This window comes from Pezoporus occidentalis, unplaced genomic scaffold (assembly GCF_034315485.1).
Source record: "Pezoporus occidentalis ecotype Australia unplaced genomic scaffold, CSIRO_AGI_Poc_V1 ctg8, whole genome shotgun sequence".
Lineage (NCBI taxonomy): Eukaryota > Metazoa > Chordata > Aves > Psittaciformes > Psittacidae > Pezoporus > Pezoporus occidentalis.
The window spans coordinates 11,937,568-11,951,795 of NW_026916158.1; the positions used below are offsets into that span (position 1 = coordinate 11,937,568).

The window sequence follows — 14,228 nt, forward strand, 5'->3', positions numbered from 1 at the left end:
AGGGTGTTTGGGTTGGAAGGGACCTTTAAAGATCTCTGCCCATGGCAGGGATATCTTTCACTAGACCAGGTTGCTGAAAAGCTTCACCCATCTTGGCCTTCAGTGTTCCCAATGATGGGAAATCCACAGCTTCTCTGGGCAACCTGTTCCCACTTTTTATGATGTGTCTCACCACCCGTATCATTAAGAAAACAAAAACTTGTCCAATCTAAATTTACTGTATGAGGGTTTAAAACTATTGCTCCTTATTACATTACTACAGACCTTGGTAAAAATTCTCTCTTTGTCAAAAAAACTTTGCATCATCTTGAGTTACTTTTGATGTGGGAAGAAGTTAGTTAGCATGTGTTTGAAAGTGTTTTGATATCATTTTGCAAAATGACTGCCATGACAGTCATTCATAGAAAAGTATGGTACAGCTTCCACAACCTGCTTTTCTGCTAATCTGGGAGTGTAGCAACTTGCTTTGGGGTGGAAATGTTATTTCTCCTGACTCACTCTACAGTAATTAATAGATGACACTAAAAAAAATCTTTTAATCTCTTTAAGGAGCACTGTCCATTGGCTTGGGGAAATATAAACATGTTTGATTACACAGACACTCTTGTATCTGGGAAAATGGCTTTGAATCTTTGGGCAGTACCTCATGGCCTGGAGGATTTGTTAAATCCTATTGGTGTTACTGGATCAAATCCAAATAAGGTAAATATTTGCATGCCAGCTTCTTCCTTAGTAGTTCAAAATATGTCATATTATAATTAGCATCATTCAACAGAAAAAGTAATTTGAATTCCCTTTACATAGGAAACTCCATGTCTAGAGCTGGAATTTGATTGGTTTAGCAATCCTGTGAAGTTTCCAGATATGACAGTGATTGAAGAGCATGCCAATTGGACTATATCACGTGAACTGGGGTTTAACTACAGCTATGCGGGGCTGGTAAGGCAAACTCCCCTTCTGAGATTAGCTACTAAAATATGAAAGTAGTATTTACTACTCTGTTTATTTTACTCAGTATATTAGCAACAAAGAGTTTTTCTTCTTATATCCTGGCTTTAAATCAATAAATGAATTTTTTGTTTTGTTTGGCAAAGCAAGTAATATATTCTCCTTTAAACTGACCTAACGCTTCACTGACCAACCAAAACACTTGAAAAGAGTAACTATTTTACTGTGCAAACTGTTAAAGCAATTTTGACATTTTTATATTGCCAATGCAGATGTCTAAACTACCTGAACTTTTCAAAAGTTGCAGTTCTCCTTCAGTGATGCTGTTTTAATTTGTTGCAGTTCTGTGTTTATAGGTAGACATTCTTGTGTTCCCAAAGGTGGTTATAACTCTTCACTGGCTGTTTGATGGGTTAGTTATGACCAGAAGTACAGGGAATTTTGAGGGAATTGACTGGCGTACATGAGTGTAGCCCTTAATCTCCCCTCTTCCTTGAAGAGAACCTGCACACTGATAGTTGGCTTTTTGGTGAGGTTTGGCACTTTCTTAGGAGCACTTGTTGGATGATTAGAAGGAGAAAAAAGAAAGTCAGTAAAGCTAAAAATACTATGTATTCAAAGACAAGGCTGTGAAATTACTTGGTATGTTTTACATTTTATTTTGGAGGCTGGTTCAAAGACTTGAGAATTTCTCCAAGAAAACTTTGTGGTCTGAGTGAAGAAGAGTCTCAGGGTGGAAAGTTTTGCTGTGCCAAAAAGTGCGTAGGTGTAAGCTTCCAGTTTGGGAATTCTAGTGATACTTATAACAGTCTCATCTCAACATATCTTGAAAAGAGTTGCAGGCATTTATTTCTCTTGAGGCACCACAGGAAGTCCATCATAGAGCGGTATATCTGCTTATGATATATATTGTAACTGAGCAGGGGTGAGGGGCTCTTAATAAATGTTTAAGAACAGCTAGCTCCTTTGTAAATAACATCCCTTAGCTGTAACACAGCCTATTACCTGCCCTTATATATGCTCAACTTGTTGTTTTCTATGATAATATGATCTGTATGCAAAACCAGAAAATGGTGAGGAGAATAAGCTCTCACTTCAGTGACAAAGTAATGAAGTAATGATCATCTTAAAATACAAGGTCAAATAAAGTCTCAAATTATTGTCTTTTTTGTGATAATCCTTACAATATTGTAGCAGGTGGTCACAGTGGTTAAATATGGAGAAAGCCTATTTACATCAGTAAGTTGACAGGGAAACAATCAGTATATCACTGCTTTGGTCTCACTTTCTCATTCACGCTGCTTTTCTTTCAACTCTTCTTGTGGTCTGCCAAAATCCTCTTATGTACTGTTCATATTCATAGCTGTTTGTAATATTAACTATATTTAGGGACTTAAACTGCAGCATGTTGTTACTCATTTGAAAATTGGATACTTGATTACTGTGTAGCGTTGTCCATATCTGAAGGAAGTAAAAAATGCTTGTCTGAAATGGTCAAAATCAGCAAAGCAGTCACTGAGGTATGATTTCTAGCTAAATGTTTTTATTATGATACAAAGAGCATAACTTTCTTGTGTAAGCTTGAAATGCATTACACTGCATTTACAATCAATTAATACATATTGATAAGAGATCATTTATAGGTCCATTAATATCTCAAATATGAAAGAATTTTCAGATATGAAATCTAATTTACTGTCCCACAATTCATAGAATTCAAGTTTTTGGTGTTGACCGCAACAGGATAAATGCATTTTCCTTCTGGGCTTGACCTAAACTATGATCTTTCTGACCCACTATGCAGGTACATTTTATACTTTTTTGACTTTCACTTACTATTTAGGATGACTCTTTCAGAATAAAGATGAATATGTGCAATTACTTGTTCTATTGAACAATATGAACTATTTGATCTTATGTCAGGAATAGGGTGATTAAGTCACTTATCCAATAACTTCCTTGCAAAATGACTCTCTCAACTACTTTCACTGTATCCAATACCATAATATTTAAAAATGTGTTCTAAAAATTTTCCCATACCACATTGAGTGTAGTCCTGAATAATTTCTCCCCCCCTTTTAAGTCCAATCCATGTGCTTCAGAATGATAATAAAAAAAAATCCATGTTGGTGCATGTTCTTGCACTAGATCACACTACTAGTTCAAGATCTTGCACTATCATACTACTAACAGGGCAAGATGCTAAAAATCCTGTGAGACCTTAATATTGGTGAATGTAACATTGAAGGCCAGGATATTCCCACATAGTAGTAGTGAACCCATCATGAGAACACATACTTTATGTAATTAAAGATAAATGTAAAATAAAGAACTTTCAGTCTGAAATAGATATCATGTGGTATAACCTGACAACTGTGTCTGTATTTGTGCATATTCTTAGAAAACACCACTTCACCTTTTAAAGGAGGCCTTGATCTCCTACCTGGAAATTTCAGATTGTTCTTTTCTTCATCTTTTTTAAAGCTAGATGAATTGTAAAGACCTTCTGTAAAAGCCATGTGGGTATTTGTGTTTCAGAGTACTAGTTCAGCCAGTTGACAACTTCCATTATCACAACTGGCAGACAAAGCTCGCTTCATTCTTGTTTGTTATCTTGTTTAATGTGCTGAGTAGAAATTGCCTAGGGAAAAAGCAGAATAAGAGGCCAAATACTGTGGTTCTACAATTTAAACATTTTGAATTTGGAAGAGTGTTGATCTTATTCTTTTGTAGTGGTAGGTATCATGCAGATGTGAAAACATGAGTTCACTATGAAAAACTTCAATTCTTGTGGAATTGTTGGGATAACTTCATCTTAAGTGTCAATCTTGTTTATTACACTTGTATTTTGTACTGAACACAGTAATATAAGCTTCTTCAGATTTTTTTTTTTTTTCAGTGCAGTTGATTGTGTAGCTGAAACCTCAAACTGCATCACTCCATATGTTGCTTTGTAAAAAAAAAAAAAAAATCCACATTAAGTGAACTGAGAAATGGAAAGTATAGGAGAAAAAAAATGAACTTCCCATATGAGATGTGAAATATCTCATAGTAGTAGTTTCAATACCTCTGCCATTGGTCTAAGCTGGTTCTAATGAATGAAGTCTTATATAAAATTAATTTCAACATATACCAGTTCTGTTTTCTGTACTCTTTGGGAAATATATTATACTAATTCTGGTTAATGTTTTCCAGTCCTCCTGTTACTCTGGCTTTCCTACAGCATTCTGACTTCTGTTTACCTAGCTTCACACCCCATATTCTGTTTTTCCAGTTCTGATTCTTTTTCACTCCTTTCAGCAGCTTCTAGCTAATCTCAAAACTGGAGATAGAAATGACCAGTTTCATTTCATGCTGCAATATGTTTTTCATCAGGTGCAACTGCTGCTATTTCTCCACACAGCTGACTTAGTTGAAATATCACTCTTCTTGTCCCAGTAGTGGCTAGAAGTGGTTGTAGAAATCAAAGGCCTAGTCTTTCATCTCTGTTTTTAAATTTTAAGTCCTCAGTTACAACAAAACAAGATAATATTGCATGACATAGGCTGTAAGTGTTAAGTGCTCTTAAAGTACTTAATGTATGTTGTATGGCAACAGAAGGAAATTTGTGGAGGGTTAATGGACTGCTTTCTCTCTGCAGAGTAACAGAATAGCTAGAGATAATGAATTAAGAGAAAGTGACAAGGAGCAACTTCGAGCTATATGTACACGAGATCCTTTGTCTGAAATCACTGAGCAAGAGAAGGACTTCCTCTGGAGCCACAGGTATTTAAAACCAAAAGCTAAACTAAAGAAAAGCCCTTGTTGGCACAATCAGCTTTACCCCATTCACTCCAAATTTGTCATGACTGTCTTGGATTTTGCTCCCTTTTCTATGCTCTGTATTGTTGGGTTAGTGTTTTAGAAAAGGCTTTTAAAGCATTCTGAATCGTATGTCTTAATTCATAAGCCCATGGGGAAAAATAAGTTGTTGAATTAGTTTACATTTTCACCATTACTGCAGTCTTACTTTCATGCATGGATCCTAACACCACCATATGGTATTGATTGTTTTCTGCTGACAAAGGAAGAAAATGTTCAAGACTGAGGGGAACGTAGTAGATGGTTATCAAAGCAAAAAGGGCAATTTGTACATACACCTTTTTTCTCTTTCGCAGACACTATTGCGTGAATACCCCAGAAATTCTGCCCAAATTACTTCTGTCTGTTAAATGGAATTCTAGAGATGAAGTGGCCCAGGTAACATATAGCACTGAAGAAATGTTAAGTTTTGAAGAAGCTTTAAAATACGGTATTTAGGGAAAGTTCTGGAAGTTTAAAACATGTTACATGTGCATAATACGTTGAATGAAAACCTGTCCAAGTTGCCATTATAATTGATGGATCAGACCGGTTTGTAGTTTTTGTTCTTTAGCTCAGTCTGAGTCTTAAAATTTCCTCTTGTGGCATTACCTGAATCCCTGTTATGTTGCTGATTTGTCAATTAGTTATATGTGAAGTTTTGTTTTCATTGTGTTTATAGTGGATAAAACGTCAGCTGGCAACTAATACCAAATTGTTTATTGAGAGAGGGCTGGGAAGTAAATAGCTTCTACTCGGATGCAGTTCATGTCTGACAATACCTTCTAGTAGCTGTGTATTACAGCTTCTTTGTAATCAATGCAAATGTGTAACGTGCTTGGACTTCTTGTCCACAGATGTACTGTTTGGTAAAAGATTGGCCTCCAATCAAGCCAGAGCAAGCAATGGAGCTTCTGGACTGTAATTATCCAGATCCAATGGTGCGAGCTTTTGCAGTTCGGTGTCTAGAGAAGTACTTGACAGATGACAAACTGTCTCAGTACTTAATCCAGCTAGTACAGGTATATGACATATTTTGGTACACTTGATGTCTTGTGTATATCTAATAATCACAGAGGCTTAAAATACAACAAAAGTTAAGGTGGTGTGAAAAACAGGTCATCAACAGTATGTTTCTATTGTGGATTATTTAGGAGGAGGAGATTAAATGTAGTTAATTTTCTGTAGTGCTGGGGTTTTGCATGTTGATACTAAATGCCAGGATTTTACAGAGATGCAGAACTGTTCTACCAGCTGGAACAGGCAACTCTTTCAGCTGTTCTAACATATGGGAAAGTATGAGCAGAAGCATCTTCTCAAAATTTCAAGCTAGTTGAGGCCAAAATATTTTGTAATAGTGAAGGGAGCATCAGATGGTAAGTTCCTGAAACAGGCAGCCAATGCACTGTTAGTAAATACTGTTCAAATTCAAACACATGCAAGTATTAATACGAGATCAGTCAGTCTACAGAAATTCATGTAAAACATAGATTTCTTCCTTTAATCTGTATTTTATTCATAGAAGTAACTGCAGCAGATTATTTTCATTCTCTTTATCCTTAACTAGGTTCTAAAATATGAACAGTACTTGGATAATCAGCTTGTGAGATTTTTACTCAAGAAGGCACTGACCAATCAAAGGATAGGACACTTCTTCTTCTGGCATTTAAAGTAAGCTTAATATGTTACGGGGTAGTGGGGTTCCTATTAGCTGTAAACAATTTATTGTTCTAAAGGCTTGGCATACTTTTTTTTTTTAAGAAAATATTACCACTTAGTTTGTTTCACATTGGTTAAAAGTTTGAGTGTAGAGTTTGGTAATAGGAGTCATCCTTTGCAGTTTCAAAAGCTAGTTAATAATAGATACTTAGTCTTCTACTTCTTTTTACATAATGATAATTATGCTGAAAGCAGGGTAATCCGATTGCTGGAGGCCTCCTATCCTGTCAACTATTTACAACCTTGAAAGATTACTGCTGTTTGAACTTTATTTTTTTTATCACTCACCAGTCTTCCAGAAAATTTTACAAATAGTTGAGGTCTAAAGAGAGACACCCAATTTGACCAGATAAGGCTTTGAAAAAATAATTCTTTGTACATGCTTATTAAAGACTTTATATAGCTTGATAGCTTAAATATCTATGTTCTTCCTTACTAAGTGCTACAAGGGCTTTTGTAATTCCTGGTGTTGAGAAGGCTGAGCATAGATCAGCCTACAGTATAATGGATTGTAGCTAGGTCTCACCTAAAAATGCTGTTCTAAGACAGTGTGATCAGACACAGAAATAGAAGAAGCAAGGAATCTTTGTTATGCTTTGTTTTCTATTTCCCTCGGTAATCATCAAAGATAATGGAATAAATTGTCTGATTAACTTGAGGGATGTATTTAAGAGCTGCAAAGAATGAGAGGAGGTAAGAACAAAGAAACTTGAGGGAGCACAGCCTGGGATTGTTTCATTTTCTCCTTGTCTTATTTAGGCAGATTAGCTTTGCTCTTGGCAAGGAAACCTGGAATGTGAATTGAAAGCTTGAGTTTCTGGGAAGCATGGGTTTTGAATAAAGGCAAGGAATAGTGGTAGAGAGGACAGAAAAATGAAGAAAGAATTGGGGGAAAAGCCTATGAACTCTGTGCTGAATTAGTTGTAAAAGGTACTGAAGTTGGATCAGTCTAGTCAAAATCAGATGAGCTGTGGGAGATTAGTAGAAGTTATTTACCTGAAAAGGATGGATCTATAAGCAGCTCTCGGTAAGATGTGTCATTGGGATGATACAGCTATAGCTTCATTTTTGGCACCTCTAAGTGATCTTGTCTTTAAGCTATTACTGTTCTTCCTCTCTGTGTAGGTCTGAAATGCACAATAAAACTGTAAGTCAGAGGTTTGGTTTACTTCTGGAGTCCTATTGTCGGGCATGTGGAATGTACCTAAAACATCTGAGCAGGCAGGTGGAGGCTATGGAGAAGTTGATTAACCTCACTGATATTCTCAAGCAGGAAAAAAAAGATGAGACCCAGAAGGTATTATGTCTGCATCCCTAGACTATTGCTGTTGAGTCACAGGAATTACTCTGAACTGTGTATTAATTGATTAACTAGAAAAGTATTAAAGATAACTTGAGTATATAGTATGTTATTCTAGAAGCTGCTATACTTTCTATGTGCATTGCCATTGTCTACCTCTTAAGGCAATAGATTTAAGGGTTTCAATTTGTATAGTATGTGGCCAAGTAGAGTTGCTTACACTGGAACTGCGCAAAACTATGCTTTAAAAGCAAAGCTAAAAATCTGAAACTTACTTTCGCTTACATATAATTAGTGTTATCAAAACCTGAATGTGATTATTTATCAGGTACAGATGAAGTTTCTTGTTGAACAAATGAGGCGGCCAGATTTTATGGATGCTTTACAGGGTTTTATCTCTCCTCTTAATCCTGCGCATCAACTGGGAAATCTTCGGTATTGTATTCAGTTTTTAATTTTATCTAGATATTTAAGTAAATGCTTAGTAATGTTAACATTAACAATATTAAATGTTAACATACTGAAAAATGCTAGTATCTTCAAGGTTCACTGAAAAATAATTGTAGCAGAATAACTCATGAAAAGTGGTGTAGATTCAGTCTAATGGTTTACCAATTTAGGGAACAACATGACAGCTGTTCCTTTAAGGTGACAGGAAGCACAGACCTTTTTCCATTTGTAAGGAACACACACTGCCAAAGGGAAATTACGATACAGCTGGCTCTTCTGTTGGGCTTAGCAAATGGGTAACGTTGCACTTATTAATTTAAGTTTGAAGCTGAAAGTAAAAGTGGTTGATTGTCAGTTACCCGTGCATCTTTAATTTGATACTATTTCAAAGAGTTTGATGAAAACAGGGAGAACTTAATGTTATGGAAATATTAAATGAAAATCTGTATGTGCCTGTTTCATAGAAATCTTACCTCCTTTTTTAGGCTTGAGGAGTGCAGGATAATGTCGTCTGCAAAAAGGCCACTGTGGTTGAACTGGGAAAACCCAGATATTATGTCTGAATTGTTATTTCAGAACAATGAGATAATCTTTAAAAATGGAGACGGTAAGGAAAAGCAAGTATAATCCAACAGCTACATATCTGTTTATTTTCCTAAGCTACTGTTCAGTATTTTTTGCTATGTATATAAAATGCGGGGGGGGGGAAGGAGGGGGAGGAAAGCAGTTTTCCAGAAAAATTAAGCATGTACAAGTAAGAGTTGTGCAAATTTTGTAGGTTCCAAGCTGCTCAGTCTGTTGAGGTGGAACATGGTTCTATTTCAATACTTTGTTCTTTTTACTTGAAAATGTCTTCCAGGATATTACAGAAGTGTAATCTGTCGTTCCATTGTCATGATTTTAGTGTATATTTTTTAAACAGCTTTGACATTGCCACCATAAATTTATATTCACTCTCAACTACTTAACACGTTTCTCTCTATTCAGAGAAAAAAAACTACACTGAACTCTGCAAGCCTCATTTCCTTTAGGCATACTTTGAGGGGAAAAGTTAAGATCTAACAAAGTGTTCTGGTGTTATAAAATTTGCATTCTCCGTGTATTTGCAAATCTTTATGTATTTGACTATTCCAGACTTGCGTCAGGACATGCTGACACTTCAGATAATTAGAATTATGGAAAACATCTGGCAAAATCAGGGTCTGGATCTTCGGTAAGTGTTAGAGGTCATTCTCAAGCAATACTGTTCTTAATGGGTTTTGCATTAGTTTGTTACCAGAGATTGCTTCTGTTTTCCCAAGGGTAATAAATGCTGTAAGTAGGCATGTTGTACATGTAAGAGCAATTTTCAATTTTTTTAGTGACCTTCAGTTAACTAAACTACTGAATTCTGTAGAGATAAGGTTGTATTTGAAAAATACTTGAGTCTCATTCAGGTGGGTGTGAGGGGTATACATACAGGAATGGATACAAGAACTAACACACACAGTAGCCAGGCTATGGTATGCTAATTTGTATGTGTAGGATTTGCTTTGAACAAGTTGCCAAACTTGCAGCCCAGTTGAGTGATGACTCTTTGTAGTGGGTATCTTCATTTCAGTACACAAAGTAGGTATTACCCAGTTTTGATACATGTACAGCTTCTCCACCTTTAAATAGTCTGTGAGTACAGTAACTTCTGCAGAATGCCATTCAGTATAAAATATTCTACTTCTAGAAAACTGATACTAGACAGGTTATGCTCCAAATTCACATTTGCTGTTTGGTAGATTTATTTTTTTTTAGGTGGTGGCATAATAGGGCTGCCTCTGCACTGTCAAACAAAGTATGTTCTTTGCACCCCCAGTTCTCATTTTCTCATTACCTAGATAAAAGAACCTACTGGTCTACATCATCTTTAATGTATCTGGGAAACTATTGTGCTCTAGTACTGTAATGAGGAACAGAATTATGGCTTTGTCTAAGAATGGTTTGCAGAGTGCCAGTTATGGAAACCTGCATAAATACATCTCTTGCACCTCTTGCCACCATTATTCTTTAAACAGGTGGCATGAAGGTCTAGAAGAGAAGTGGAATAAGCGTGATGTGACAGGCTGATTTAAAAAAAAATCAGAAAAATTGCAACTATCCATGTGCTGTACTGAAAGACTGAAATGAGCATGCAGCATGAGGCAGCTGATGGGCCCTGAATCTTGAGCAAGCTGCAGATTACACTAATGGACAAAAATAAAATCTTTTGATGATCTAGAAATTGCAACTTATCCCACTAAGGCCATTAAACTGTGTATCTCTATGGTACAGACAGTCTAACAGTCTTGAAGAAAATAGATGGGTTGCACTGTTTTCCTTTGGCTTTCAAATCAGATTTTTATCTAAAAATGCAAGTGTAATTAGGTATAAATGTTTTTGTAGTAACTGCAAGTAAAGTGCTGTTAATCCATAAAGGAGAAGCCCACCTCCACAGCAACACCAACAACCAGCTCTGCTACTGGCTGTGCATTGCAGTGGTGCCTCTTGGATTCTTAGGTCTAATACAAAGCCTTTTTTTTTTTTCCTGCCATGGCATCACTAAGAACCTGTGATACCCCAGTGTTCCTAAAAGGCTGGTTTACTCTATAGGTGTGACACTTTCACTCCAGAAAGGAAACTTTAGGAGAGAAAGAGGCTGCTTTTAGGTACATGACTGTCACTCCCAAATATTTTAACAGAGGATGTTGAACATGGTAATGGCCATGTTTCTTTCAGTCTTTGAACAAAGGACTGGTTTTGACTTATTTTTTGCAGATAAAGGGTTTTGAGCATAACAGAAGAAATACAAATTTTAAAGGAAGGGTGAGGAAAGAGACCTGTGAAAGACAAGGCAATGGAATTAATTTATTTTACTTGTAAAGAGAAAAATGGGCTACTCAGATCATAGAATCATAGAATCAACTAGGTTGAAAAAGACCTTTAAGATCACCAAGTCCAACTGTTACCCAGGAATGCCAAACCCACCACTAAACCATGTCACTAAGGGCAAACTTACCTCTCCCAAAGATCTCTTATGGCTGCCCCTCATGATACCAACTCACAGACATCTCTCATCTAGCCCCATTAGTGCCCCACAGTGTTTAGCTGCTGCCCTTACTCACCATGGCCACCCCTCACACCCCATGGCTGCCCCTGCTTCTCCCCTCATCATCTTTCCTCATGACTGCCCCTTACCCCTCATGGCCACCCCTCACTTCCCACAACTGCCCTTGCTCTCCCCTCACAATCTCCCCTCATGGCCGTCCCTCCTTTCCGCTCACAATCTCTCCTCATGGCCATCCCTTCTCTCCTCTTCTCCCCTCACAATCTCCCCTCATGGCTGCTGCTCCTCTCCCCTCATGATCTTCCCTGATGGCTGCCCCTCCTTTCCCTTCATGATCTTCCCTGATGGTTGCCCTTCCTCTCCCTTCATGATCTCCCCTCACCGCTGCCCTTCAGCCACCCTTCATCTCCCCTCATGTTCAGCAGTGTTTGAATTAATATCATCTTTTGAGTTTCACTTTGTAGTCCTGTGGATTGCAAAAAGTTGATTTTATGATTTTCTTTGAAGAGTCTATTAATAAATATCCATTTACAGTTCACTAACTTGTGGGTAACATCAGTCTTGTTGACTGTAGAGTCCAGTTTAGAATTTGTAATATGGTCAGATACTATTAAGAAACTCATTTTGAAGGTCCTGTGCTGGTTTTTTGTACAAAGTATTACCTGCTACTTGCTTACAGTAACCAATGGAATCTTAACAAATATTTTCTGAATGCATAGATTCTATCTCTAATAATTCACTTTGAATATCATTGAATTGATCTTATTAAATTATGCTGAATGCCTTTTAAAGGGTTTTTCCAGTGTATTCCCTAAGGCGTCCAGGAACACCTTACTAAACTTTTGCCTCAACCTTTTGTCCTGATATAAAACTGAAGAATGACATTGGTGGACACAGAGGTTGGCATGTTACTGTACTAATATCTGGTACATTTTTTCCACAAGACTAGTGTTAATACAGCTATAAAACATTAAAACAGGTTTTCATATCCTAAAGTAAGTGACAGGTGACACTTGATAAGGGTTATCAAACGTACCTGTTGCTTGCTGACTTAAAACTTAACTTTAAAAAAAAACCTTCATCTTTCAGGATGTTGCCTTATGGTTGTTTGTCTATTGGTGACTGTGTGGGACTCATTGAGGTAGTCAGGAGCTCTCATACCATCATGCAGATTCAGTGTAAAGGAGGCTTGAAAGGAGCATTGCAGTTCAACAGCCATACATTGCATCAGTGGCTCAAGGACAAGAACAAAGGAGAAATGTGAGATTTCCTGTTGCTTGTTTTTCTTGTTCATATGCTCTTTGATGGAAACTTCAAAAGAACTAAAGCTGATCAAGTGTGGAATTATGTCCATCTGGTTTTGGTTGGTTTATTTTCTTCCCCTCGCCTTGTTTCCCTAGGATTCCTGGTTGTAGCTCTTTTAATGGGTTCAGTTGTGTTACTTCTCTCAACGATAAAGCTTAAGTTGGAAGCAGAGCTATGAAGATACAGCTTAAGTCTCTATTTTAACACTAGCTCATCAAAATGAAAACTGCTGGACTTCAAAAGAGTCAATAGCTAATTTACTGTTCCATGATCTAACAGAGTACTACTGTTCTCAGAGTATGCTGAATTTCTGCCTTACTGTGATAAGGTCCAGAAGCTCTGCTTCATTGATAGAGGATAGTAGAAGTTGGCTTGTCCTTAATGGAGGGAGGGGAGGGGGAAATCTACACTTTTGTGTCTTTAGAACACCTGTATGAAAGTGTCTCCTGTTTTCAATAGGTATGATGCAGCTATTGACTTGTTTACACGTTCTTGTGCTGGCTACTGTGTTGCTACCTTTATACTGGGCATTGGTGATCGCCACAATAGTAACATCATGGTGAAAGATGATGGACAAGTAAGATATATTTTTCTAAAAATATAGCATAATGTCATATGTCACCTTGATATGAGGTGGTTTAAAAAAAAAAATCCATCTGATCAAGAAGTAAATGATCAATTTTACTCTGACATACTTTATACAAAGAATTACTAATCTTAAAATACCTTTCTGTTTTTCCAAGCTGTTTCACATTGACTTTGGGCACTTCCTGGATCACAAGAAGAAAAAATTTGGTTATAAAAGGGAGCGTGTGCCATTTGTCTTAACACAGGACTTCTTAATAGTGATTAGTAAAGGAGCCCAAGAATGCACTAAAACAAGGGAGTTTGAAAGGTGAGCCTTTGCAGCATTTAACTTCCAGAGTATTTTGTACCTAAATTACCTACTTTAGTACATTTTACCTTTAATTATTAGACCTTTTAACTGAAAAGTAGTATTTTAATTGGCTTGCAGCGAGAATGTTCTATTCCTGTAGCTGAAGATCAGTCCATTTAATCACTCAGTAGGTGATAGCTCGTATATGGGCTTGGGTTCATGAAACCTCACTTTAGTTTTGCAGGATCAGCACATATGTGAATAAAGATAAATTTTTTAATATCTGAAATTCTTTTGATAACACTTAAAATCCTCTTAGCATTGCGTAACTGCAAAACACGTATTCTTAAATATCAGGTGTAATGTGCATCAGAGGCTTGCTGGTTACTCAGCAATGGTTCTCTCTCCTATAGCTGCTGTGATATCAGCTCTTCAGCTAGCCTGTGTAGTTTACGACATTCTGCAGAACCTGCTAAGAAAAGATAACTTTAAAATAATAAAGTCATTCTTAATATGTGTCTTTCCAGAGACCTAGTCTTTGAGAGGTTTCAATTTTAATCTTAATTTCATTATTGGACAGAGACAGATTTTAAGTTATAGTGTCCGTCTCAATGCTGCAGTGAAGATTTTTTGCTTTTTCCTTAACCTGACTTAAATTAGTGGTTTCAGCATAAATGTGCATTTCTCACCCAATGTTGTGATACAGCAAATTCCCC

General features: G+C 36.8%; 1 protein-coding gene and 1 long non-coding RNA gene across 10 annotated transcripts in view; one reads left to right on the forward strand and one right to left on the reverse strand.

Annotated features, from left to right (window-relative positions):
- PIK3CA (phosphatidylinositol-4,5-bisphosphate 3-kinase catalytic subunit alpha) overlaps positions 1-14,228 on the forward strand; it is a 41,399-nt gene that overhangs the window by 24,962 nt on the left and 2,209 nt on the right. For 6 of the 8 annotated variants that reach the window (XR_009961633.1, XM_062602944.1, XM_062602945.1 and 3 more), the window contains 13 exons: positions 550-702; positions 805-939; positions 4,589-4,713; positions 5,106-5,187; positions 5,646-5,810; positions 6,356-6,459; positions 7,633-7,804; positions 8,136-8,242; positions 8,743-8,864; positions 9,392-9,470; positions 12,420-12,590; positions 13,095-13,212; positions 13,379-13,530. Coding sequence is in view for 7 of the 8 variants with exons in the window: in XM_062602944.1 (XP_062458928.1) it covers positions 550-702; positions 805-939; positions 4,589-4,713; positions 5,106-5,187; positions 5,646-5,810; positions 6,356-6,459; positions 7,633-7,804; positions 8,136-8,242; positions 8,743-8,864; positions 9,392-9,470; positions 12,420-12,590; positions 13,095-13,212; positions 13,379-13,530 (1,685 nt within the window). In the remaining variant the exon portion in view is untranslated. The remainder of the gene's footprint in view (positions 1-549; positions 703-804; positions 940-4,588; positions 4,714-5,105; positions 5,188-5,645; positions 5,811-6,355; positions 6,460-7,632; positions 7,805-8,135; positions 8,243-8,742; positions 8,865-9,391; positions 9,471-12,419; positions 12,591-13,094; positions 13,213-13,378; positions 13,531-14,228) is intronic. The other 2 variants (XM_062602948.1, XM_062602949.1) reach the window with 2 other exon arrangements.
- Positions 1-14,228, reverse strand: part of LOC134155602 (uncharacterized) — a 39,299-nt gene that overhangs the window by 14,389 nt on the left and 10,682 nt on the right. Inside the window, exons 1-2 of one of the 2 annotated variants that reach the window (XR_009961636.1) lie at positions 12,367-12,508; positions 7,504-7,634 (exon numbers count right to left, since the gene is read on the reverse strand). This is a non-coding gene — a long non-coding RNA (uncharacterized LOC134155602). Of the gene's footprint in view, positions 1-7,503; positions 7,635-12,366; positions 12,509-14,228 lie in introns of those variants that run through there. The other variant, XR_009961635.1, reaches the window with a different exon arrangement.